The sequence below is a fragment of the Ipomoea triloba genome, chromosome 5 (assembly GCF_003576645.1).
Source record: "Ipomoea triloba cultivar NCNSP0323 chromosome 5, ASM357664v1".
Classification (NCBI taxonomy): Eukaryota; Viridiplantae; Streptophyta; class Magnoliopsida; order Solanales; family Convolvulaceae; genus Ipomoea; species Ipomoea triloba.
Genome location: NC_044920.1, coordinates 11,865,320 through 11,892,526, shown reverse-complemented (window position 1 = coordinate 11,892,526; position 27,207 = coordinate 11,865,320). Strand labels below are relative to the sequence as shown.

The following is a 27,207-nucleotide window of genomic DNA, read 5'->3' as shown; positions in this document are numbered from 1 at the left end:
AAATACAAATACATTTCGATCATTTTTATACAAAGTGAGTTGACCCCGCTATATTTTTATGTTTTTTTTTGAAAAAAATATGTAATTGAATACCGAAATGCCTTTGCATTTAACGGCATTACAACTGTTTTGTTGATAGAGGACAAAAAAATGGTCATGTAACAATACTTTTATGACCAAATGTAGATGTTCTAATAAAAAACGACTGAAAATGGACTGCCACATATAAATTTAAGACAAAAAATAAAATTAAATCTATGTATAATTTGTATAATAAATCAAGGCATTTATGCATATTTTGAGATTCTCTCCTCTTCTTCACTCGTCTTGGCCCTTTGATCCCTACAAAACATCACAGTGTGCACCCCCTATTGGGCATACAACAGCATATGATATATGTACCCCTTTGTCATCTTTTCCACTTAATATAAACCAAAATACACATGACCAAAGACCAATTTTGCTTCTCGAATACTACACTTTTGGCACTTATCACAAGTTTCCACAGTTTGAACTTGCTTGTCCGCAAGCGAGAGGAACAATTACATCAAGGTTAATCCATAAGTGCCAAGAGTGTGGTTCATAGCTCTCCTTGCCAAGCATATCTTCAAGCAAGGAAATTAAAATGTAATGGGGTACTATTCTCTCAAGCATATCTTCAAGCAAACATTTTCAAAATTTGATTCACCTTCTATTTTCAAGGGACGTTCAGGCCGATACCACTAGTGGGAACAATGTACACACCACAACCAATATCCACCCAATAAGCCAAAACCCAACATAAATGTAAAGTGAAGGTAGGGTATGGGCCTCTCACCGCCAATGGCTTCGACGTCACTATTTTCTTCTCAACCCCCTAGGATAACGTCATCGGGCAACCCAACTTTACATGGATTTCCATGCCTTTCTGAAAACGGTGTAATGGGTGCCCGAATCTTAGCGGGGTGGCTCTCCTCCTCTCTATTCTTTTATCTTCTAGGATAACGATGTTGAGACAACCGACTTTACGTAGAGTTGGTAGGTACAACCTAACCACTCCCGGCACAATTTGGAGAATAATTATACTTGCATTTAGAATTCGACCTCTATCAATGTGACCCTATGGGGTATTTATACAAGAATAATGAGCCTATACAAGTAAATAAGAAGGAATCTTACCAAATATAAATTTAACAAAGTAATTTGGGCTGCTTAACCGCCATAGAAGTTACCAAATTCTGAAATAGGAAATATTCCCCAAATCTCGCCAAAGATACTGAATTTCGCACAATTACCGCCTCTTGGGGCACACCTAGTCGGGCACCGCCTCCCAACTACCTACGCAGTCGGGACCATGCAAGTCATACGACCCAGGCCATACATCCCACCGGACTGGTCGGCGGGCGGGCTCCAACTACCGATTTTCTCGGGTCGGGGTATCCATCATATCAAATTTATTTTTTCATAGTGTCATTAGTTTAGGGGTGTGCATTCGGTTAACTAAATCGTTTTGACCAAATTGAATTAACCAAAATATTTAAAATATTAACTGTTAATCAAATCGAACTTTTTATTACCAAATTAACTGAATCAGAGTTTTTTTTGTAAATCGGTCAGTTAACTAATTAATTGAAATTTCTTTAGCTAAATTTTTAAATCATTTAAATTATAAATAAAAATTAGCATTCCCAATTACATCAATACCTATTTTTTTGAAACCACATCAATACCTATAATAATAAATCTATAAGAAAATATTCAAAAACAATACAACAACACTACAAATATAAAACACAAATTTAAAAAGTGTAAGTATAAATAATACTCCCTCTGTCTCATTTTACCTGTCCTATTTACTATTCATTGGTCAAACCAACTCTTCCTTATTTGCTTATTTTCTTTAGTAATTTTTTATTATTTTTAAATTTAATTTTTTTGTTTAATAGTAATTTTAATGTAGTTTCTAAATATATAAATTTTATATATCAATGCTAAACTTAATAATATGAAAAATTGGATTAAAAATTACTTCAGTCAAGCCTCGTTAAACGAACCAGACAACCATTTTGGGACGGAGGTAGTAGTTAACATACACACACACACGTATATATATATATATATATAGGGACTCGATCAAGTGCAAAGATCACTTCCCATGCGGAAGTGCAGTTAACAAAAAAGGACGCACTTTAACTGTACAATTAACGTACCTAATCTTAAGCACCTTAAGCACAAAAACAAAGAACCTTAAAAACACAATCAATGCACCTCGAACACACAAACAAAACACTTTAAGAACACAAATCGCGCACCAAAAACTCTAAAATGGCGCATCTTAAGTAATATTACTGACGCACCTTAAGTACAGAAACCACGTACCTTAAGACGGAAAACCATGCACCTAAAGCTTTAGACCGACGCACCTTAAGTTTCAACAACTGACACACCTTAAGCACACACAAACCGCGCACTTTAAGAAAGAAAACCACACACCTTAAGAAGTAAAACAACACACCTAAAGCTTTAGATCAACGCACCTTAATTTTCAACAAAAATGCACCTTAAGTTCTCACTAAAGAACTAATGCACCTTAAGCACAGAAACAACACACCTTAAGAAGGAAAACCACACACCTTAAATTTGACCTATATGCAAAAAGATCAAATTGCCACTGTATTTTTTTAATTTGTGTTCAATACCGGCTGTTGATTTTGATTAGATCAATGGTTGAGATTAAACCTCATCTCCGCACCTGAAGCCTATCACCGCATTTGAACCTAATTACACCCACCCACACACACACACACACACATACACACACACACATATATATATAGACACACACACACACACACGAGAGAATGGAAGGTGTTAAAACGAAGAGTCAAAACTCCCCTAGTGTCGTGTCTCTCAAGGAAGGCAGGTTTGGAGTCGAATGTATGTTGACTTTTAGGAGGTTGAAGGTTAAGAGTTACAAAAATGACAAGAACTTGAAAGTATATGTGTAAGGAAATTAGAAATCTAAAAATAATAAAAGCAAGAATAAGGGAAAAACGGGGATTGGGGCTCTTGACTAGCATATATGGTCCAAGATTCTATCGGTTGTGTGAGCATATGCCTCGGATTTAACAAGGGAGTTTTAGGCACATCACCGAGTGGCGTCACACTCGGACTCCCATATCCTCATTCGGCTGGGGCATTTTGTCAAACACCTTGTCTACCACTCCTCTCGGACCTCGTCCTTTCGGACTAAGGGCGGAGATGTAGGTGAATAGGACTCGTAAGAGGCCGCTATCGCGCACACAATCACTTTCACAGAGTTGCTACCTAGTGTGGCCACACATAGGCACCAAACAACACCAAACATCACGCACATAAGCATATAAATACAAGAACATAAAGCTCACAACTTTAAGAAAAATATATCATTAAATCAACCATAAAGCTAGTTTCGGGGCCACCAATCCCCTTTCTACTCTAAGCTATCATTAAATAAGCAACAAGAAGAAGAAAATCAAAGCTTCAAAGGAAATAAATATTAGAATATTAAGAGTATTAAAAGGTTACCATCCAAGAAGAATAGAGCCTTTACATCCTTGAAACTTCAATCCCTCTCTTTGATCTAAATCTAATCTAATAGAAAGAGAGGTTTGATAAGCTTAATTTCTAGACATTTTTAGAGTAATTTTAGTAAATGTTTTGCATTAATAAATTAAATTTTAGTGTTGATCTTATTATAAATATCTTATTTATTTATAAGTTACTACTTTATATTGGTTTTAATAAATATTAGGCTAATGTTGCATTTTTATTAACATAAATAGGAGTTTTAGGTTAACTATAATATTAAATTTATTTGGTAGCTCTATACATTTAGTTTTAAATTAGTAATTTAATAATTGGGTTTAATTAACTTCTATCATTAGGTTATAAGTATTTTTTTTTACTTTACTTTTATTGGATTTTTTAATGTATTTATTTTTCTTGGAGGGGCGCAGCACTGCAACAAACAAGGGAAATTAATTGGGGTTTTAATTTGGTTTTGGGGACGGCAGAACACGGACGGAGATAGAGAACAACACTGGAAAAAAGAAAACTTGGTGGCAGCGAGGACCATCGGCGAGGAAATCCCAACGAAGAGGAGAAGAGCTTTGAGACCTCATCGCAGGAGATTTTTGAGCTTCGATTGCGGTTATCGTTTCCTTTAGGCTTGAATCACTTTCTCCTGTCTCTGTTTTACTCTTGTTAGTTGTTAGGTTAAATTTTCATATTAATATGTTCTTTTGATATGTTAAATTTCTTGAGTAGTTTATGCAATTAATTATGATTATTGGCTAGAACTTTGAATTAGGGATTTGGACTAGCCTTAGATTAGATTAATTGATTATTCTTCATGTGCTGATTCTTCTAATTTTGATTGAATAATTGAATTTTGATTATATTTGTCTTATGTATTTTAGTTGTGAATTGTGTGACTGGCCATTGCATATTTCTTTTATTAAGGTTCATAAGAAGAACTGGCAGGTGAATTATGAACCTAGACCTCGTAAGATAAATACAATTGACCTGAACTAGACATAGCTTTAGGTATTTGTGGTGAGTTTTGGTTGTTGCTTAATGGGTTCAATTAATATTGGTGAAATATCGACGGATGATCACAGTTAATTGGATACAGCCTAGTGGCTCAACAGAGTATTAGGATATAAATGAAGCAATCATCACTATAACCGCATGAATCAGTACTTAGGATGGTTAGTTAATTATCTAATAGTTGAACCCAAATCCCTAGTCTTTTCTCAATTAGAAGCTTTCTTAATTTTTAAACTCATAAATATTCTTTTTATTACGTGGATTTCTTTTATTCGTGTTTTGCTCTTATCAACAAAATTGGTTATTCAAAACAACAGTTAATTGTGTTCTTCGTGGGATCGACCCTGGAATACTCTAGGAATTTATACTGTGATTGACTCTGTGCGCTTGCAGAAAATATCAATCAAGGTTTTCCCCCAAGAGGGGAGAAAACCCTAAGAAATCTGATCTAAAAACTAATTTTGCTGCTAGGTCTTTGATTTCCGCCAAAGCTTCTTTAAATAGTGTAGATTCTGGGTCGCGTACTAGGGTGCGTACGGTCATACGCGACCTCGTACGTGACGGTCTTCTGGTTATTTGCTCCTCCCACACGCGTGGTGGCGTGCGTAGTTGGCTACTGGAATGTTTCCACGCGCACCAACACGCGCGTGGGCTTCATTCCGGGTCCTTCGGGGCTCTAGACTTGCCTGGTTCGTTCCTTAAGCTCGGTTTTCGTTCCTATTGGCTCCCAGGACTCCTGTATCATCTCAATTTATGCTAAAGGTAGCTTTGCGTGCGGTTAGTGAATTTAAAGCATATTTGATCACAAATTTATCATGTAAGGATACTAAAAACGTTGCAAAGCACCCTAATATGTACTCAAATAATGGGTATCTTGGGAGCTTATCAAGTTTCCACACTTTACTTCTTGCTTGCCCTCAAGCAAGACAATCTACTATTAAGCACATAAGCTTCTGAGATACCAACTCATACAAGACAAAGCTCTTGGTAAATCAAAATGGTGGGTGTCTAAGACTAGTGAAATGGAAGAAATCTTTTGTGTTATCTACAAAGGATTTTGGTCAGATGTCATTAACTCAAGAAATATTTTCGGGAAGTAAAAACCTTTCGTAGATAAACAATTAAAACAAAGGATCACACTTCTCACACCATTCGTAAGCATGCAATTCCAAAATTCGAATTCACCTCTCATTTAATCAGGGCCTCTAGCCGATCCCACTAGTGGGAACGATGTGCACTAGTTAATCAATCATTCCGTCCTAAACGCCAAAGCCCAACAATAAAATAAGTGAGGGTAGGGGCATGGACCACTCACCGCTTTTGGCTTAGTGCGGTCCCTCTTTTCTTCTCACTTCCTAGGATAACACCATCGAGCAACCCGACTTCACATGGAGCTCCATGCTTTTTCGAAGACAGTGCAATGGGTACCCCAATCCTAGCGAAGCGGCTCACCTCCTCTCTATTTTCTCAATTCCTGAGATCCTTTTATGTGAACAACCGACTCCAGATAAAGCTTTTTGCTTACTGAAGACTATGGTTGAACGCAACCCAGCGAATTGGCTTTCCTCAATTTTTAATCTCGGTGATTGGCCTTTTTGCCTTTTCAACTTTTTTTCTCCAAACAACCCCTCATGCCTTTTATTTTTGGGATCAAGGGATTTTTCACTCTTAAGCTTACCAATAGGCTCACCTTTTGCCCCATGCCCTACCAAGGTTAGTTCAATTCCGGGCCTCGCTAAAAATTATCTTTCTCAAATTAAAAAGTGCACACTCCCACTTCGAGAGATCCTTGACTAAGGTCCTACTTAAATAAGAGGTGAACATCATGCAAGCAAGCAAGAATATAAACTTATTTGGTTCTTAAACACTCTCATGGGTGCGAAAAGTAACTTCTCAAAGATATTTCAAGAATAAAAAATTTTTGGGCATCTAGTCAAAATTCTCTCTAGATAACACAAACAATAACTTTCTTTTCACATTGCAAATACACCCGTTTATCATTCCCAAGAGCTCAACTTTCCAACTCTAAGCAAATAAGCATGTTAAGCACAAAGTGCGTCATTTCCACAATTTAGAATAAACATCATCCTCGATGTTTCGTTTCAAATAAGAAATCCCTTTCCACACTTTGGAAATTGCTCTGGGATATAGGGTTTATTCTAATGATCCTCTATTGATAGAATAACATGGTAAGCTCAAACAAACGCATACAAAGCTATATAAACAATTTCCACACTTTGAATTTGAAACGAGGCATAAAAAGTAGAAGGGATAAGAGGTTTACAACCAAGTAAGCATGCCTTCCTTTCCACACTTTAAGCTTCCAAAATCTCTTTTACCTCCGTTCTCCAAGCTACATGAAACATTGTTAGCACATGAAGACAACCAATTGAAGTGAAGTGGCCTGACGGAACTCCTTTTATTCATAATGAAAACATTAAAGCATAAATCCTAAAACAAGGTAATTAACTAGAAAGATATGTAAATCAAGATAGGAGATGATTCTTGGCACGACCAAACCTTGGAGACTCAGAAAAATTGGATGAAAAAGAGAATAATGCACAAAAATTTGTCAGGACCTGTCCACGCAGTCTTACACGCGTGTAGGTCCACGTGGATCAGCATTGGAAAGGTTCCACGCCTGTCACCACGCGTGTGGGCAACGTGGACAACAGTGCTGATCACTTTCTTCGTCTCCCGGCTTTTGCCTTCCACTTTTGATCCGGTTTAGCTCAATTCGTCATGACTTAACACCAAAATCACCTGCAATGTTAGCTCAAGCAAGGCTATTCTAAAAAGAAAAATTGCTAATAACGAAGGAAAAGAAAAAGTAAACAAGAAATAAAATTCTAATCATCTAAGGATAGCGTTGGGATTGCCTCCCAAGTGCGCCATGGTTTAACGTCTCCTGGCCAGACGTGGTGTGCTCTATCCTTCGAAGCACACTGATTTTGGGACCTTACCAAGCGTCCCGTGAACCTTAGCTTCAAGGTATGCCCCAAGATGGGGAACATCCTTAAATTCCCACGCAAATAAAGGAAGAACAATATTGCATAGTTGGAAGACTTTTAACCTCAAACACCCTCCTTAATTCTTCTAGGATGGTGTGAACTTCCTTTTCCTCTTCCTCCCTTCTCCCCCTAAAGATCTTTTCATTTGTAGCACTCTCTTTACTTCTCCCCCTAAAGATCTTTTCATTTGTAGCACTCTCTTTATATCTCCCCCTAAAGATCTTTTCATTTGTAGCACTCTCTTTATACCATATCTCCTCACTCCCTTTCTCAATTTCGGTTTTAACAAGGCATATCTCCTCACTCCCTTTCTCAATTTCGGTTTTAACAAGGTCTCCCCACTCAACTTTCTCCATAAGATCAAACGTGAAAATCCCATCATTTTCTACCATCTCTTCCTCACATTCTCTTTTCTCATCTCCCCACCCTATTTGATTAGAAGAATCACTCTCACCCTCACATGAGTAAAATGAAGCATCATCCCCCTCACTCATCAATTCATTCTCTCCCAGGTCAAAGGATTCATCTTCCAAAAAGTTAAAGCAAGCATAATCATTAGCAAACAAGAGAGAATCCTTACAATCATTAATCAATATATCACAATTTTCTACGGAATCATCCTCCCGAAATTTAAAGCAATCATAATCACATGTAATGGAAATATTAATGCAAAGGGAGTCATCCTTATGAGGAACACAATTATCATTATCAAATGAATCAACACTTTCACACTTGCTAATAGAATCATCATTAATAAAGCCTATGGAATCATCCTCCCGGAAATAAAAACGAGTAGTGTCATAAGCATATAGATCACTATTGCAATTCAAAGGAGAGTTATCCACACAAGTGTCAAAAGTGTTTTCAATAAGAGCACAAGGATTTTCTAGAATATTACCACAAGAAGGATTAAGAATGTTACCACATGTCGGCTCTTCATCTTCTCACACTACTTCGATGTCCTCATCTTCACTCTCCATCTCTACCTCTTTTGGATCTTCCAATTCGAAGATTGGGACTTCTTCAAGCACCGGGGCATAACAATCCACTTCCTCTTCAACATTCACCTTCCTTCTAACATTTTGTTTTTCACTCTCTTGTACAATCCTTGAATTGGCTTCCAAAGTCGGGATATCATCTATGATGGTAGAGTTAGCCCGTGACTCATTAATTTTCATGAGCTCCTCCATCATGGATAACATCTTTGTTTCAACCACTTCCAAAGGAAGTCCTTCCTCCCGGAGGCTAGCAAGATAGTCTTTCAATTCGCTCTTGATTTCGGCTTTTAAATTAGCCGTATCTTCCTTGGCCATCCTTGTGAATGCTTCTATTTTTTCTTTTAGAATCTCAATTTCGTCCTTGGCTGGTGGGATATAATCACAAGGATTAGATGGGGTAAAATATTGGTTGGAAGGTGGTGTTTCAAAGAAATGTGAAGCATTGTTTCCTATATTGAATGGTGATGGAGGTGGGTAGTGAGTGTTTGGGTGGGAATTGGGGAATAAATTTGGCTCGTGAGTATAGCTTGGGTCGATTTGTTTCATCATTTGTACAAGCTTACTTTCTATATTTTGGGATATCTCTTTAGAGCTCAACAAGTCATTTTCTTGAAAATTGGGTGATTGTGAAGGGTAATTTCCTTGGAAAGGTGGAGGTGGTGTTTCATATGGGTGTGGGTAATGATTGTGTGTATGAAATGGATAAGGATAGGGATGTGGTAAGTAGTGGTGTGGAAATGGGTAAGGATTTGGAGGTGGGTAGTGATATGTTGGTGGAGGGTAAGTATAGGTAGAATGGGGGTAATAGGGATATGGTTGGGGTAGAGGGTTTCTATAAGATTGTCCTCCATGATGTGGGTAACCATGGGGATTCATTTGAGCACTCATTGGAAAGCTTTCAAGTGATTTTCAACAAAAATTTCCTGCACAAAGCTTAGCCAACAACAAATATTTGCAACTAGAAGTAGTTGCAAGTGAGCAACAATATATTCAATATAAATAAGCTCACTTCTCTAATCATGCAACCAAAAATGAGAAAATAAAACAAACAAAAAGAAAGAAATTCAAGAACTCTTAAAATCCAAATTCAAAAATGTCAACACAATTCAAAAACCGTTTGCCTTCCCCGGCAACGGCGCCAATTTGATGTTCTGAGTTTTAGTGTGAGTGAATGTGGAATGGAAGGTGTTAAAACGAAGAGTCAAAACTCCCCGAGTGTCGTGTCTCTCAAGGAAGGCAGGTTTGGAGTCGAATGTATGTTGACTTTTAGGAGGTTGAAGGTTAAGAGTTATAAGAATGACAAGAACTTGAAAGTATATGTGTAAGGAAATTGGAAATCTAAAAATAATAAAAGCAAGAATAAGGGAAAAACGGGAATTGGGGCTCTTGACTAGCATATATGGTCCAAGATTCTATCGGTTGTGCGAGCATATGCCTCGGATTTAAGAAGGGAGCTTTAGGCACATCACCGAGTGGCGTCACACTCGGACTCCAATATCCTCATTCGGCTGGGGCATTTTGTCAAACACCTTGTCTACCACTCCTCTCGGACCTCGTCCTTTCGGACTAAGGGCGGAGATATAGGTGATTAGGACTCGTGAGAGGCCGCTATCGCGCACACAATCACTTTCACAGAGTTGCGTGTGGCAATACATAGGCACCAAACAACACCAAACATCACCCACACAAGCATACAAATACAAGAACATAAAGCTCACAACTTTAAGAAAAACATATCATTAAATCAACCATAAAGCTAGTTCCGGGGCCACCAATCCCCTTTCTACTCTAAACTATCATTAAATAAAGCAACAAGAAGAAGAAAATCAAAGCTTCAAAGGAAACAAATATTAGAATATTAAGAGTATTAAAAGGTTACCATCCAAGAAGAATAGAGCCTTTACATCCTTGAAACTTCAATCCCTCTCTTTGATCTAAATCTAATCTAATAGAAAGAGAGGTTTTCCCCCAAGAGGGGAGAAAACCATAAGAAATCTGATCTAAAAACTAATTTTGCTGCTAGGTCTTTGATTTCCGCCAAAGCTTCTTTAAATAGTGCAGATTCTGGGTTGCGTACGAGGGTGAGTACGGTCGTACGCAACCTCGTACGCGACGGTCTTCCAGTTATTTGCTCCTCCCACACGCGTGGTGGCATGCGTGGTTGGCTACTGGAATGTTGCCACGCGCACCAACACGCGTGTGGGCTTCATTCTGGGTCTTTTGGGGCTCCAGATTTGCCTGGTTCGTTCCCTAAGCTCGGTTTTCGTTCCTATTGGCTCCCGGGACTCTTGTATCATCTCAATTTATGCTAAAGGTAGCTTTGCGTGCGGTTAGTGAATTTAAAGCATATTTGATCACAAATTTATCATGTAAGGATACTAAAAACGTTGCAAAGCACCCTAATATGTACTCAAATAATGGGTATCTTGGGGCTTATCAGAAATCTCAGCCATTGATCTAGCCAAAATTAGCAGCCTAGAGTGAAGAAAAAAAATAATAATAACAAAGATGGTGGCATTATGGTAATTTTGTGTATGTTTAAAGCTTAAGGTGCATAAATTTAAAGCTTAATGCGTGTAAGTTTATAGCTTACGATGCGTAAGTTTATAGCTTAAGTTGTGTACGTTTATAGCCTTAGGTGCTTAAGTTTAAAGCTTAATAAGGTGCGTAAGTTTATAGCTTAAGTGTGTAAGTTTATAACTTAAGACGCGTATGTTTAAAGCTTAAGGTGCATCACTTGCTAGTTTAAGGTGCATCAGTTTAACTCTTAAGGTGCACGACTTACAGATTCTAGGTGCATAAATTTCAAGCTAAAGGTGCATTTGTTTCTAGCTTAAAGTGAATGAATTTAACTTTTAAGGTGCACAACTTCGATTGATTAGGAATATCGACTTTCATACTCTAGGTGCATAAATTTAAAGCTTAAAGTGCATTATTTTCCCACTTAAGGTGCATAATAAGTTCGAAACTTAAGGTGTATCAGTTCAAAACTTAAGGTGCATCAGTTCAAAACTTAAGGTGCATCAGTTCAATACTTAAGGTGCATCACTTCAAAACTTAAGCTGCATCATTTCGAGACTTAAGATGTATCAGTTCAGAGCTTAAGGTGCATAAATTCGACACTTAAGATGCATCAGTTCGAGACACTTAAGATCATTTGCATCCATGCTGCCATAAAGCACGTTGCGGTTAGTTTTTTTTTTTAAATTATGCTTCATTTTTGAGCCGTTAATCTAATCTTGATCAACAACTCAAATCTCACCCCATTTTTCACATGAGAAACCCTTCGCACGTGAACCATCTCCTCTATATATATATATATATATCTGTGTGTGTGTGTGTGTGTGTGTATGTGTGTGTGTGTGTGTGTATATATATATATATATATATATATATATACATGTAGAATATTAATCAAATGTGGCCTTGCTATTAGGTGTGGTCGTGTGGCCTAGCGTGCGTCATTGGATTGTGCTAATCTGACGGTGGAGGTTATATATTAAGATTCAGGAAGTTTAATTCGCGTAACTTAAGTGGGGGCTTTATGGTAATTGTAAGTGGGAAGGTAATGTTAGAATATAGAATGCACCAACAAACGTATTATTAAAACACATCATTCAACGTACTAAAATGCACTAGTTTTTAGATTAAAACACACCACTTAACAACCACACACCAAATGCAACTACTCTCGTAAAAAATCACCACCATGTGTATTAAAACACACCATTCTACGTTATAAAATGCACCACTGGACAAATTAAAACACACCATTCCCCACCATACTGAAATACACCACTCAATTCAAATGCACCAAGAAAATTAAAACACACCATTCAACGTATGAAAACGCACCAGTTCTCAAATTAAAACACACCACTTAACCACCACACACCAAATGCAACTACTCTCGTAAATTCACCACCATGTGTATTAAAACACACCATTCTACGTTATAAAATACACCACTAGACAAATTAAAACACACCATTCCCCACCATACAGAAATACACCATTGAAATTCAAATGCACCAACAAAATTAAAACACACCATTATACGTTATAAAATGCACCAGTTCTCAGATTAAAACACACCACTTAACCACCACACACCAAATACACATACTACTGCGAATTTCACCAATATTATCTCAAATATGAACCAGATTAATGTTGATAATGCACAGACTATTGCGAATTACTCCATTCTTGTTCCTCTATTGGAGTCGACCTATGCGTTTTGTTCAGAACGGAGCGCTCGTTACTGGTGATGGAGTCCCTTCTACGCTCGTCAGGTGTTTGTTGCTCAGTGCTCGTCGACTTCAAGTCTGATCTCCGTCGTCGTCTGATCTGGTTTTGAAATTGTAGTGAATTGTCAACATTATCCTTCTCGTTCGCATTGCTAAAGNACGGAGCGCTCGTTACTGGTGATGGAGTCCCTTCTACGCTCGTCAGGTGTTTGTTGCTCAGTGCTCGTCGACTTCAAGTCTGATCTCCGTCGTCGTCTGATCTGGTTTTGAAATTGTAGTGAATTGTCAACATTATCCTTCTCGTTCGCATTGCTAAAGATGAAGCGCCTGTATTGTTTGGATTAATATGAAGCCTTAGATCATGGGATCTAATGGTGTAGATCAGGCCATATACATGTATATATATATATATATATAGTCATGATCAGGTGCGGCCGTGCAGTTCACACCACTCAATGTTACGAAATACACCACTCAATGTTAAGAAATACACCACAATGAAACACATCACAATATATACATATATTTATATACATATATATATATACACACACACACATACACACACACACACACACACACACACACACACACACACATATATATATATATATACACACACATATACATATATATATATACACATATACATATATATATATACACATATACATATATATATGTATACATACATATATATGTATATATATATGTGTGTGTATATATATATATATATATATATATATATATATATATATATATATATATATATATATATATATATATATATATATATATATATATATATATATATATATATATATATATATATATATATATATATATATATATATATATATATATATATATATATATATATATATATATATATATATATATATATATATATATATATATATATATATATATATATATATATATATATATATATATATATATATATATATATATATATATATATATATATATATATATATATGTATGTATGTATGTATGTATAAATAATTTCAGGTGCGGCCGTGCGGTCACACACCTCTCAATGTTACGAAATACACCACTCAATGTTAAGAAACACACCACACAAATATGCACTGTGGTGTGTTTCTTAACATTGTGGTGTGTTTCATTGTGGTGTGTTTCTTAACATTGAGTGGTGTATTTCGTAACATTGAGTGGTGTGTGACCGCACGGCCGCACCTGAAATTATTTATACATACATACATACATACATACATACATACATACATATATATATATATATATATATATACACACACACATATATATATATATATAACTTCTGTTAATTGATATTTTCAAACGGAATTAACTGTTAACCAAAATTCTATAAAACCTTTAACCATCAATTGAATCGAAATATTTTGGTAAAAGAACTGTTAATAAACAAAATTCGTTAGTTCAGTCGGTTAACCAAACTTTTATCAAAGTTTGCACACCCTTAATTAAGTTTCATGTATTTTAAATAAATAAATTTAAAAAAAAAAAGAAAAAAAAACAAAGCAAAACAAAATCCACACCTGAATACTTCAACATAAAACTATTAATATCAAAAAATCTAAAATACTATATTAATTCAAATTTTAGTACAACTAGTAATTAACGTGGTGAGTTCGTTTTAAAAATTAAGATAATTAGCTAACATAAAAACTCGCCAACTCAACGATCACAGTCCAAATTTCCCTAATGATGAAAATTAAGAAGCCGATTAATAATTTAATATTCAAAATTTTGCTTTCTTGTGAACTGCTACACTACTCTATAATCACATCACAAGACATGATCCTCATGCAACTACAAAATCAATGATTTTCTTCCTGATTATAGCGCTCTCAGCCAGTGACAGTTCACCAGGTGTTGCGATATAAGCAAACCCACCTGTCACTGTGCCACGTCACCAACAACCCTTTTTACGGCTTCCTGGAAAGCAGACTCGTCCCACTCATCTCCCTGGAGAAATGAATATATAATAAACTAATAATAATAATAATAAAATAATAAATCAACATAAACCATCTTTCAAACTGAGTTGGCTAGGGAATTTCCTAGTAAAGTGCAGCCTGAATTAGTCTAAAAAGTGGGGTTAATAACTTAAGAAACAATCAATTTCCTTTAGCTTCTAGATTCTCGGTTTTTAAAGTTATGTTTTATTGAATTAAATTATTCAAGATTACAAATACAATTAGATACAATTTGAGTGAAACTCGTCAGGTGACCTTAAACAATAAACTAATCAACTATTTGACCAACTTGTTGAGATTGCATCATCATGTAATTTCTTGATAGAATATAATATTTTATAAAATATTATGAACATACGATTTTCGTTATCATCCAATATATATTATGAACATAACTTTACGTTATAATGAATCTGACACGTACTCCATGCAAATTAAAATGAAAAGCTTGAATTGAATGGTAAAACCTACATTATTTACCTTAAACCACACCCTCTTTAAAACATGTGTTTAAAAATTCATAGAATTTCTCTAATTGGTCCGCGTATTAATCTCTTAGTTGTATTATTACATTTTTTTCTACTTTTAATTTTTGACTTCAAAATAGAACAAACATAAAATTACCCTTTAAAAGGCATGCACTTAATATAATTGATTTTTAAATTGAGAATGGAAGAAAATGAAAAAAAAAAACAAAAAAAAAAATTGCCGAACGATAGGATAATATTTGAATTAACCCTGAAAAGGATCACATGTGTGAGACCGTTTCACAAATAAAAGGTCGGGGTTGACTCTATATGAAAATATAATACTTATATTTAAAAATGTATTACTAGCCAAGAATAAAGTGTCCCTTACCTATAAGGTACGTGTAATACTTTTACAGAAAAATATAATACTTCTAAATTTTGATGTAAAAGTATTACCGTTTTCATCAAAAGTATTATACTTTCGCTTACAAGTAATGTTAGCAAGTTTTTGTTACTTATAAGAGAAAATTTAATACTTATGAGGAAAAATGTAATACTTTTAAATAAAAATATAATGTAATAAACATTTTATTCTTTATTAGTATTACATTTTTTAATATAAGTATTATATTTTCATCTTAACCCAACCCGTCTCATAGAGTTGTCCATGATACGGTCCCACACAAGTTTTTTTGCGTTATGAAAATGGATGCATCCATATATACCTCAGGAATTGTGAGTCTCAAGATCATGCGATTCACCGAGATTGATTGTACCGTGGTGGTGCTAGCTTCTGCGGATATAAGTCCAACATTCTCAACCCCTTTCAAGAACTCAAGCAAACGGATAACAAAATCCGACATGCTAATTTCTCCCCTCACTAACACTCGCAAGTCCACGAATCTGCAATTAGCTTCTTCCGAGGTCGATTCCTCAACATTTGTGATGCTCACATCTACCTTCTCCTCGGCGGCGGCGGCGCCAACCTCTTCCTTCGCGGCGGGCGCTTTCTGAGGCGGCGGCGGCGGTACTTGTGCTTCCAAGATTTGGTTCTTTTTAGTAAGCTCTTCCACTCGTGCTTTTAGGGAAGCCAAGTATTCCGTTGTGTTGCTCAACACTGATGCCTTATCTTTCTGTATACACAACAATAATGAACAAAAACATTATAAATTAATCTAATGTAAGGATGTAGCCAAATTTTGTAATAAGTGATGCACATGCATGAGTTTATACGCAGATCAACAAATATTCTATATATATCATATAATTCATTTTAATATTAGACACATACATGTATAGTATATGCATAATTAACAACCAAAAAAAAATGAATTGACACCACTCTATAATTCCATTCATGATCAAATGCATTTGAAAAGATTAATAATGGTGGCTAAATTAATAAGAAGAGTTCGTTCCAACTAGTATATAATGTGATGAATCCTCTATTATCATTCCAAATGAGTAGTCAATGATCAAACTACCATATATTACATTTTAAAGAATATAATAATGAAAGTAACCAAATTCTTAGATATTTCCCCTCTTAATTAATCTAGTTATAACACATATAAGCACTGTGACCATAAATATAATATAAACATAAATGTTCAGTCTAACTATCATTTTAGGCTTTTAGTTGGATGGAACACATGATTCAATTTGGTATCAGTTCGAAACTCCCTAAAAAAAGGTCTATGGGGATAGCACAACCCATGACACTGGAATTTCGAGTACGTTTTTGAATAATTGAAGTTTCCTCACAACTAAAAAATAAACACTATAATATTAAATTGAGATCTTTGTTTGATTCTATCTAAAATCTAAATTAATAATTAGAACTATACATTTTTAAATGTTTATTTATTACTCGCATATGCTAACATCAACGACCTTACATCAAGTCCAATACCGTAAACACACATATATATATAATTATTTGAGAAGTTTTTATTAAGTAAGAACGTGCGAATTGAACAAATGCACTGTAACTATTATACTAATGCACTAAAACTACTATAAAGTCCCCTTATGTCCTCTGGACATGTCTAGAGTAGTTGCTATATGCATTCATTGAGTAGTTTGGGTGCATTAATACATTAATTCTCATGTTCCCACTTAAGCTAAGGTTCTCATTGGAGTCCTAGGGTATATATTTGAATAGTTTGGGTGCATTAACACATTAATTCTCATGTTCCCACTTAAGCTAAGGTTCTCATTGGAGTCCTAGGGTATATATATATATATATATATATATATATATATATATATGTATGTATGTATGTAATTGTACCTTACTCCCGGGAGGAAGGAGAGATCTGAGCTGTTGAAAGCTTTCGTTGAGCTTCTCTCGCCTTCTTCTCTCGGAAATGACATGATGGACTTGTGTGGTGGAAGGAGGAGCGGCGGAGGCGCCGTGGATTAACCCCCGCCTGCTTAGCAAGTCTAAGTTTCTGAAAAAAGCCACGCATTTTCTGAACATGTTGCCTTGTAGTCTTCTGATAATGGGCGGCGGCGGCGGCAGTGCTGCTGGGACATTATTCCGGGATAGGTTTTCAGACGACGACGATGATGACCTTTTATAGGTTCTGAAAGCAGTGGGGTTCTGGAAATTGGAAGCAAAGCTGTCGCGAGCTTGTGAAGAAGAAGATCTAGAAGAGATTACAGCCAGATAAGCCCTAGCCATTGCGTCGTCTTCTTGGGTATGGCGCATGGATAAGAAAGGGAACTGACCCGTCCTGATTAGGCTGCCGGCGGTGGCTTGTGGCGGCTGATCATCGGAAGGAGCATTATAAGAAGTGGAAGGAATTGCTGGGACATTGAAGAGAAGGGAAGTGTACTCTGTAGGGCTTTCCATCGACAATGATCTTAGAGACGTTGAAGATGAAGTAGTTGGTTTACTTGGTGGTTCATGAGAGAGCACCCTCATCATCTCCATCTCCATGTTAACCTATATATATATATATATATTAATTGCCAATTTTAATTTATTTCCAGCACTGTACTGTAGTTTATATTAATCTTTTTAATTTAATTTACCTGAGGGTTGGTGGACATTCCAACCTCAACTTCTCCAGCTCTGCACCCCATTAAAATGGCTGTCTATAAACATCAAACAAATTAATCATCAAAATATCCGAAAATCTAATCTCTTAAGATCGAATACAAATTAAAAAATCTCAGCTCCTATTTAATATAATAGACAAACTAACCTTGATTCCAGCTTCCTGCATCAAATTTAAAACACACAGAAAAACAGATGATTAGTGCATGGTAATTCAATACGAAATCCTAAATTAATGTATATATATATATATATATATATATATATACCCTATAGAACTGGAGCTGCACTGGATTTGATGCAAGTGTTTGCAGGTCTTCAAACCGGAGCTCCAGGTGTGGAATATTGTTCCTAAAGGCGAATCCCGGGACGCGGCTGATCGATCGACCACAATTCATTCCGACACGTAAGATATATATGATCGAATTAATAAGATTTGGATCTGTAATTTAATTAATGTATGTCTTAAATATATACATACCCATCATTAGCAATTGGTAGTGAGTGTCTGTACTCCTCAAAAAGCCTCCGGGCAACATTGTTGTCTCCAATGAAGAGTCCATCCAAACAGACAAAATAGCTGCAAAATACATACATATATTCTCATCATGTATGTATAGTATATGTATGCAAGTAAGTATATCATGGATGGAAAAGAAATAACAAATTGAAGTCGAAAAAATTCGAGCATACTTGCATGGTTGAGGGACGTAGGACCACAGACAAATGTAAGTGCATCCAAGAGACTGCATCAGCTGATGAAGGAACGCGATTCGCTCTCCTTCTTCAAGGAGGAAGATGAAGTCCATGTCCATCAAAGTGCCTGTGTTCGAATTAAGCTGCTAATAAGCATGATGCATGATGATGATGATGGTGGTGGTGATATAGATCAGATTTGCAAATCGATCCAACTTAGAACTAGCTAGCCAGATCTCCCTATGCCCTTTGTTGATTGAACTGTGGTACATGTGAACATGGGCTGTGGCAAGCTGTATAAATGGATGGGAGACATGTTTAATTATGTATATATATATGTGTGTGTTTGAATTGAAGGATTCAAGTGTTAAATTTGAGAAAGGATTCAAGCTAAGTGTTAAATTTGAGACTAGATAGCTTGGATATATGGCAATTCATTCAACCATATATATGGATCATAATAGTTTATGGCTTCAAATATATGTAAGCATTGAAAAGTAACCCTTTTGAGGGGCACAGTGGTGGGTGGTCTTATGTTTGAAAAGTATAAGAGAAGAGGGGTAGGTTATTTCTCACCTTTCATTATCTTTGCAAGTAGTTTTCAATAGGAAATAACATGACCCCCACCCCGAGAAAAGAGAGAGATAGAGAGATATGGCTCCAAGGAAAATGATGAATAAAGGTATTGAAGTAAAACTCACATCATGCTTTTATTATTATTTTTTAAAATAAAGAAAGGAATAAAATTGTGACTTTTTTTTTCTGGATTAATTAACCAGAACATGTCACCACAGTAGAGTTCAAAAAAAAAAAAGAATAGTCTTGATAATCATATGATTCTAAGTTCGACTCTAGTGAGAGTGGTCTAGCTATTAACTTTCTTAGTTTGAGACAGTCAGCTATAAATAACCTAACCTAGTTTACCTCCTCCTTTGCAAGCTAGGATCACAATATGAAATTTAACCAGTACATACCCTCGAATAGTAGCTTCGAATTTTCCTCGTCACAAAAAAAATAAATAAAAATGAAGTAGCCTCGAAACGAATGACTGAGTAGAAAAATAAAGTAGTCTCGAAGTATGATTTTCGTACTTGATTTTGATTTTCATAAGTTTAATTGCTTAACATCTTCTCTGTTGAATTTATGTTGCATGTTTTTTCTAGTGTAAATTATTACAGGATACACACCCAGGACATGTAATTTAATTTACTTGGCTAGGAGTGCTAGCTTGCATATATACAATGGGAAATAATGATGATTTGAAGAAAAGTAGTGATGGTAAGAAATTGGGAAGTTTGAATTTTTTATGGGGAGGAAAATCAGAATCTGAAAAGTAGTGGAGTTGATGGATAGAGAAAATAGCATCCAAGGGATTGGAAAAGTACTGGCCTGGTCAAAGTCCACTCACGAGAAAGATTTGAATGGAGTCAAGGGAGGAAGCCAGGAAGCTAGGCAAGGAGTCTCTATCATACAATTTAACAATTTTAGAGAGATTTTTATCGTTTCATATTGAGTAAATTAGGGTATAAAATATTTTGTGTCATCAATTTATTTTATTTTATTATATTCTTTAATCATTTTTTATTCAATTCTAGATAATTAAATAAATTAATATGGATAGTATATTTGGAACGCAACTTAGACTCAATCTAAATTTGAAAAGGTTGCATGTATGATGGTAAATGTGTATGAAAATCTGTCTAAGTTTATATACATCCAGCAGGGAGCTTTAAAAGATTAAAGTAGGATTAAAACCAAAGCTTTAAGTATAATGGAAGAAAAATGTTTTAGGGTCGAAAATATAAATATGAAGAATACGATTTTCTTGTTCAAACCTTAAAGGGATGGGTATTAAAAATGAAGCTTGAAAGGTTTGAGGGTGAGAGGAGATGGTCTCTCATCAAATTAAAACGTTGGAGAGAAGATATATACAAAGCATGGAGAGCTGCGCTATTTTTTTTAAAATAGAGGAGATGGTCTCTCATCAAATTAAAACGTTGAAGAGAAGATATGCCTATTTGGTAAATGACTGTTAGTTGATTGGGTTGGCTGTTTGGGTTAGAAGGTATGATTTGTTGATAACAGTAGCTGATTGTAGAATTTTGTTTGATAAATTAGCTGTTAGCTGATAGCGGTTTGATATAATTTCTTTTCTCAAAAAGCTAACTGAAAAGACTGCTTTGAGTAGCATTTTGAATTTTAACATTTTGGAGTTACAAAAAGCTTATTAACCAAACAACTAATAGTGGTCAAATAAGTCAAAATTGGCTAATTATTTATCAAACAAGGCCATATACAAAGCATGGAGAGCTGCGCTATTTTTTCAAAATAGAGACTTCTTACGCAATCATTATTGCGTCGACGACGGTCCAAAAATACATAAATTACATTATTCTAATTTATAAAATACATTATTCTAACACATAAATTACATTATTTTAACTCTTAAAGTACATTATCTTACCCCAGAAATTTTATTCTAACACATAAAGTACATTATTTTAACTCATAAAATATATTATCTTATCTTAGAAGATTCATTATTCGAACACATAAGCGCACATAGCACTATTTTTGTTTTTTAACGTCAAGACGACGTCGTTTTGAATCGTGCTCACACAATTATTTGTTGTTCTCAATCATTATTTCATTGGTCCACACAATTATGTAGACCATAAAAAACAAGTACATTTTTAATATAGTAAAAATATATTATATGTATACGTAAAATATATTATTTGAATATTGAAAATACATTATTTTTTACACTTTCAAATAATGTACAATTCAATAACTAGATATCTAGTATATTAAAAATGTACTTTGTATTCCTGATCTATTGAAAAAATTGCCATCCGCAGGATCTAAAAATATATGCATGTTCGATACATGTGTTAAATAGTTGTGAGGCCAGCATACCGGGTACCATGGTGTTAATACAAGACAGTTTAGCAATATGCCAAATTAGATTGTACTCTAGATACCAAAACATAAGCTCTTTGCTCATTAGCTATAGCTATAGACGGGAATTATTCTATTGTATAAATAGAGGGCCTTAGTGGCTGAATAGACAACCAATCCAAGGCAACCAAATTGTTATTTTCACAATTTGGATTCTCATTCCACACTTGTAAACATTGTAAAATTGAGCCTTAATTAGCACACTTACATCAATATAACTAAAAAAACTTCGTAGTCAGATAGAATTTCGTAACTTTAATGTAGCTATTTAATCCTTTAATTCGAGTACTAATTAATTTTAGTACACGCGATATAGTATTTTATAACCCCCATAAAATTTTTCCTATATTTAGGATGGCAATATCTTTGTATGACTTATTATATTTTTGTGATAGTCTAGCTAGATAGGGAAGATTTGTCAATGGTTTTGGGCTTTTAATTTGGCAAGTTTTCTTCGTTGACATCATGTAAGTAGTCTATTTCTACATAAAAGAATCTCTCTCTTGGTCCCAAAAGTAATAGATAAGGGTGAAATTTTAGAAGGGCGACCGGGATGATTGAGGACTAAAAAACTTCTTACAACGGGTTATGTAGCTTGAAAGTAGTTAGTTGAACACGTTAGCTAAAATTGTGAGCTTAACGTGTGTGCAATCGGTTCAGTTAGAGTTGTTAACACAATTAAAAATAGAGATAAAATTCAAAAAGAAATAAAAGAGAGAGACATGAATTTTAAGTGGTTCAGCAACTCTACCTACGTCCATTCTACTCCTCAACTCCGACGAGGTTCCACTAATATTCAGTGTAAATATAGTGGAAAATATCACACAGTGTATCCACAAAGCACTGTTGACTATAACCAGTGACGTTCCCTCGATCTGGATGTGGCCTCCTATTGATTTTAAACCAAGGATATACCACCAAGTCCCCTTGTGCGCGCTGAACTTACAACCCAAAATGAATTTGAGTTCTCGTTTGTTTTCACAAACAGGTGGACATGAACTTTAAGAAATTCACAAGAGCTTTAAGCAACTTCTGGATGAAAACTTTTTGAGCTTTTGTCTCTCGTTTCTCTTCTTGTCTTTGCAGTAATTCTTGCAATGATTCTCTTTTTGTTGTTAAAGCTCTGGAGCCCTCTATTTATAGTATAGAGGTAAGGATAGGCTGGTCATTTGATTCTAAGAAGAATCTGACCCTTGTTCTCTATTGCGACAGGTGTCCAAATTTTCCACAATGCTCCAAACATACTGTCGTCGTCCTGATGTCTCTTCTGTAACAACTTTGTCTTTTTCTTTCATTTTGGTGTCAAATTCAAAATAAGATGTGTAATACTTTTGTCTTATCTGTAATAGCTTCTTGATGGATATTGATTTATCAACTATTGTAAAGTCTGTAAAAATAACTTAGTTGGATTTGAGACTTTGAGTAGCTGACTTCATTTCGACTATTGCATTCCGTCTTTCTGCTGTAGTTCCCTTCTTCTTCATTTTCTCTTATCAGCTGACTTCCCTTCTTCTAGATCAGTTATTTTGAAATAGCTTGGACTTAGTTCTATCTATCTATTTTTTAAACTCTGGTCTTGACTAAAGACAAAAATGTGGTGTCTAAAGTCCCAATACAATGCATACATTGGAAGATTGAACCGTTCTTGCTCGAGGTGTTGTTGTTGTTGGTTGACTAACAACGCCTTCCTTAGCAACATGTTCTCTTTCTTTTTGGGCTGCTTCATCTGTTGTTCATGCTGCTACGCTTGAATCCTCCTCTACTCTTCCTTCAGTGTCATTAACTACGAGCGAAAGAGTTGTAGTGGCTAGGTGTTGAATAAGTCATTTGTGTTGGATCTAGAACATATATTGTATTGATTTAATTTTCCTCGGGTTCACCAACTCCACCCTTTTGCATCGTAGAAGATGGCTGAGAAGGATGCCAAAGAAAGGCCGTGATACCTTTCCATCTCAAATGTTTAACATATTGTGGATGATATCAACAACGATGAAACTTGCCTAGTTGGTTTTTTCCTTCCGAATGATCAACTTCAATACCCTCCATTTCACATGTGTTATTCTATCTAAGTTGTCAGTTTTACCTTCAAGAGCCCCGTTGATGAGATCAAGAACCTCGGGTTCACCAACTCCACTCCTTTGCTTCATAGAAGATGGTTGAGAAGGATGCTAAAGAGAGGTCGTGAGACCTTTCCATCTCGAATGTTTAACTTATTGTGGATGATCTCAACAACGATAAAACGTGCTAGTTGGCTTTTTCCTTCCGAATGATCAATTCCAATATCATCCCTTTCACATGTGTTATTCTGTCTAAGTTGTTGATTTTGCCTTCAAGATCTCGGCTGATGAGATCAAGAACCAACTGATACTCTGGCTTTAGCTGATTTAAAGTCGGACCAGTTCATGTCCTCAATAGATCTAGAGGCGAAATTTTTTATTCCAAGTCTCTTTTGGAAACTTGGGGTCACAGATAATATCACTGATTTCCCCTTTATAGTTGAGTCCTAATTTCTTAAGGTATTTTTTTTCAATAGTCACCTCTATGTTTCCAACGTGAGCAGTTAAGACTCTTCCATTTACTCCAGCTTCAACATAGATTTCTTTCCATCTTTCTGCTCTAGTTCCATTCTTCTTCATTTCTTCTTATCAGCTGACTTCTCTTCTTCAAGATCAGCTATTTTGAAATAGCTTAGATTATGTTCTATCAATCTATTTTCTAATCAGCCGAACAGACTCAGTTGAAAACTCTGGCCTTGGTTAAAGACAAAAATGAGGTGTCTAAAGTCCTAATACAATGCATACATCATCAAAATCTAATAATACATTGATTCCAAACAATTCCCCCTTTTGATGATGTCAAAACTTACAACAGACCAAAGCAAATAGCTCAAAGCACATAACTCACACACATAGATAAAACTTGATATTATTTCAGAAAAGAACTAAAGCAATTTATAGAAAATTATTATCATACCTATGCTACTTACTTTTAAGTAGTCTTCATCTTGGTGGCTTCATGGTCTGCTAATAGCTTCCCACCTTATTCCTTAAGTGTCAACATCAATTCTTCCTTCTCCTTTAGATTTCCCTAGCTTTAGCTATTTTTGCTGCGCGCTTTGCTTAAAAGATATTTTGGCTTAGCTCCATGCCGAACCAATTATCTTTTTTTCTCCTTTCTCGCTTCTAGTTCAACCTAAACATTCTTATTTTGCTGCTCTCGTGCGTCTTCCAGCGTATCAAGAAACTTCTTGTAGTTCATTTCTTTTGAACATCCAATAATGCTTAAGGTTTCTTCCAATCCTTTTTCAAGAAATATGTTCCAAGCTGTTTTTTGATCTTTGACAAAATAGCCATAGTTGAAGGTTAATTAAAAAGCGTTTACTTCTTTTGCTGCTTTTTATTGTGCTTCATTTACGAAATCAATGGACCCTTTCTACCCATTCATCTAGTAAAGGTTTGGGTTGTAGTGTAGATCTGCTAGCTCTTTTCCTTCTTCTTCTTACGAGTATATCAGTCAATTTTGGTTTTTTAGAGAGTGGAATGTTGAACAAGGATTGTAGTAATGGTTCATGATAAGTGCCAAATATGCTACATTTTATGGGTCATTTAGGGGTTGTGTTGTGATTATTTGGAGTCCTTTCTAGTTGATTTATGATGAAAATGCTTAGAAATGTGCTAATGTGTTGCAAAGCCCTATATACGTGTACACTTTATTGTTTTGAAGGTTTTAGAGGTTAAAGGAGGGCATATGAGCTTTAATTGGGGCAACCAAGGAAGGGTGCATTAGAGATATACTACAGAAACCCCGTGACGATCGTGACAGGGTTGTGACAGAGAAGCAGAACCTATCACGAGCTTTGTCACGCTCGTGACTGGGGCCGATGCGCGTAACTGTGCTGCATACGAGCGTATGCCTGCTCGTACGCCCGCCAGACTTCACCATTTAAAGGGATGTTTGACGGGATTGAAGAGGGGTTTGGCTAGTTTAGATCGTTTTTAGAGTTTGTAGATTAGATATGTCTCTCTCTAGCTTAGACCTAGATCCAACTAATCACTTTACATTCTTCAATTTCTAGTGTGACAAGTGATCTAAAGTTGTGGAGACTTGACAACTCTCCTTGATTGTAGAAAATCTTCTCTCCAATTTGTGTAATTGACTTTGCAATTGTGGATCAAGTTGGTAACACTTTCTAACTCCTCTCTAATTTCAACATTTATCTTTTAATTTCTAATTTCCATCTCCTACATTGCTAGCTTGATTTCAATTGCAATTGTACTTTCAATTTATGATGATTTGTAACTAGATATTCTTGGAATTGGTTAGGAATCTCTCTTGATTATGCATTCTTGTTCTTAATTTCCTAATGATGAGATTTGATGTATGTTGACATAGCTTTGTTGTGAGTGAGCTTTGCTTGCTTCTAGCTTAATTGTGGCCAAATTAGGTTACGTGTTTGATAAGCGCCAAGAATAGTCGAATTTAGGGTCGATTATGGGGCAACATTGTGTAGTTTTGTCACCAATTTGTAACAATTTCATGCATAAAAGACTCGGATATGATCAAAAAATTTCTAATTCAACTTTAGAGTGTGTTTTAGTCATTCCCACAGAACGGAAAGGGACCCGAGGCTGAAACAAAGCAGCAAACGAAGAAGCAACCGGGCAGGGTCCATTCACGTAGGCATCATGCGTCCACGCTCCCCTACACGCGTGAAGGTAACGTGACCGGGCAATCAGGGGCTATTTCGAGATTTTGACTTTATGATGGCTATTTAAACCCTACTCCTGCATTTTTTAGAAGAGCCCTAGTTTTAGATTTGAAATCTCTTTGTTTTCTCCCCTTTGGGAGAAAACCCCATTTTTTCCTTAGTAAAGATTGATGCTCCAAAGGTAGACATAGCTAGAGGATTCAAGGCAAAATGTAATAGGATTCATTAGCTATGGATGGTAACTCTTCTTCACCTTATCTAGTTTAATTTTGTTTTTATTGCTTCTCAATCTTTTATTGCTTTCCCTTGTTATTTTCTTATAATGTTTGCTTAGAGTAGATAGGGGATTGGTGGCCCCGAAACTAGTTATGTGGTTGATTTGTTAAAGAAATTTCCTGAAAATTGTGAGCTTGATGTATTTAGATTCAAATGCTTGTGTAGTTGATGTTTGATATGCTTTGTGCCTAAGTGTGGCCACAT

The 27,207-nt window shown here is 35.6% G+C and overlaps 1 protein-coding gene across 1 annotated transcript; it reads right to left on the bottom strand.

The window, feature by feature from the left end:
- Positions 1-14,612: 14,612 nt before the first annotated feature.
- On the bottom strand, positions 14,613-19,348 carry LOC116020233 (putative transcription factor bHLH041). Its single transcript, XM_031260718.1, has 8 exons — positions 19,056-19,348; positions 18,844-18,942; positions 18,632-18,737; positions 18,511-18,525; positions 18,338-18,400; positions 17,592-18,248; positions 16,024-16,431; positions 14,613-14,817 (listed from the first exon to the last, which is right to left on the bottom strand). The coding sequence occupies exons 1-8, from the start codon at positions 19,175-19,177 to the stop codon at positions 14,749-14,751; spliced, it is 1,539 nt and encodes a 512-aa protein (XP_031116578.1). The 5' UTR covers positions 19,178-19,348; the 3' UTR covers positions 14,613-14,748.
- Between the last annotated feature and the right edge of the window lie 7,859 nt (positions 19,349-27,207).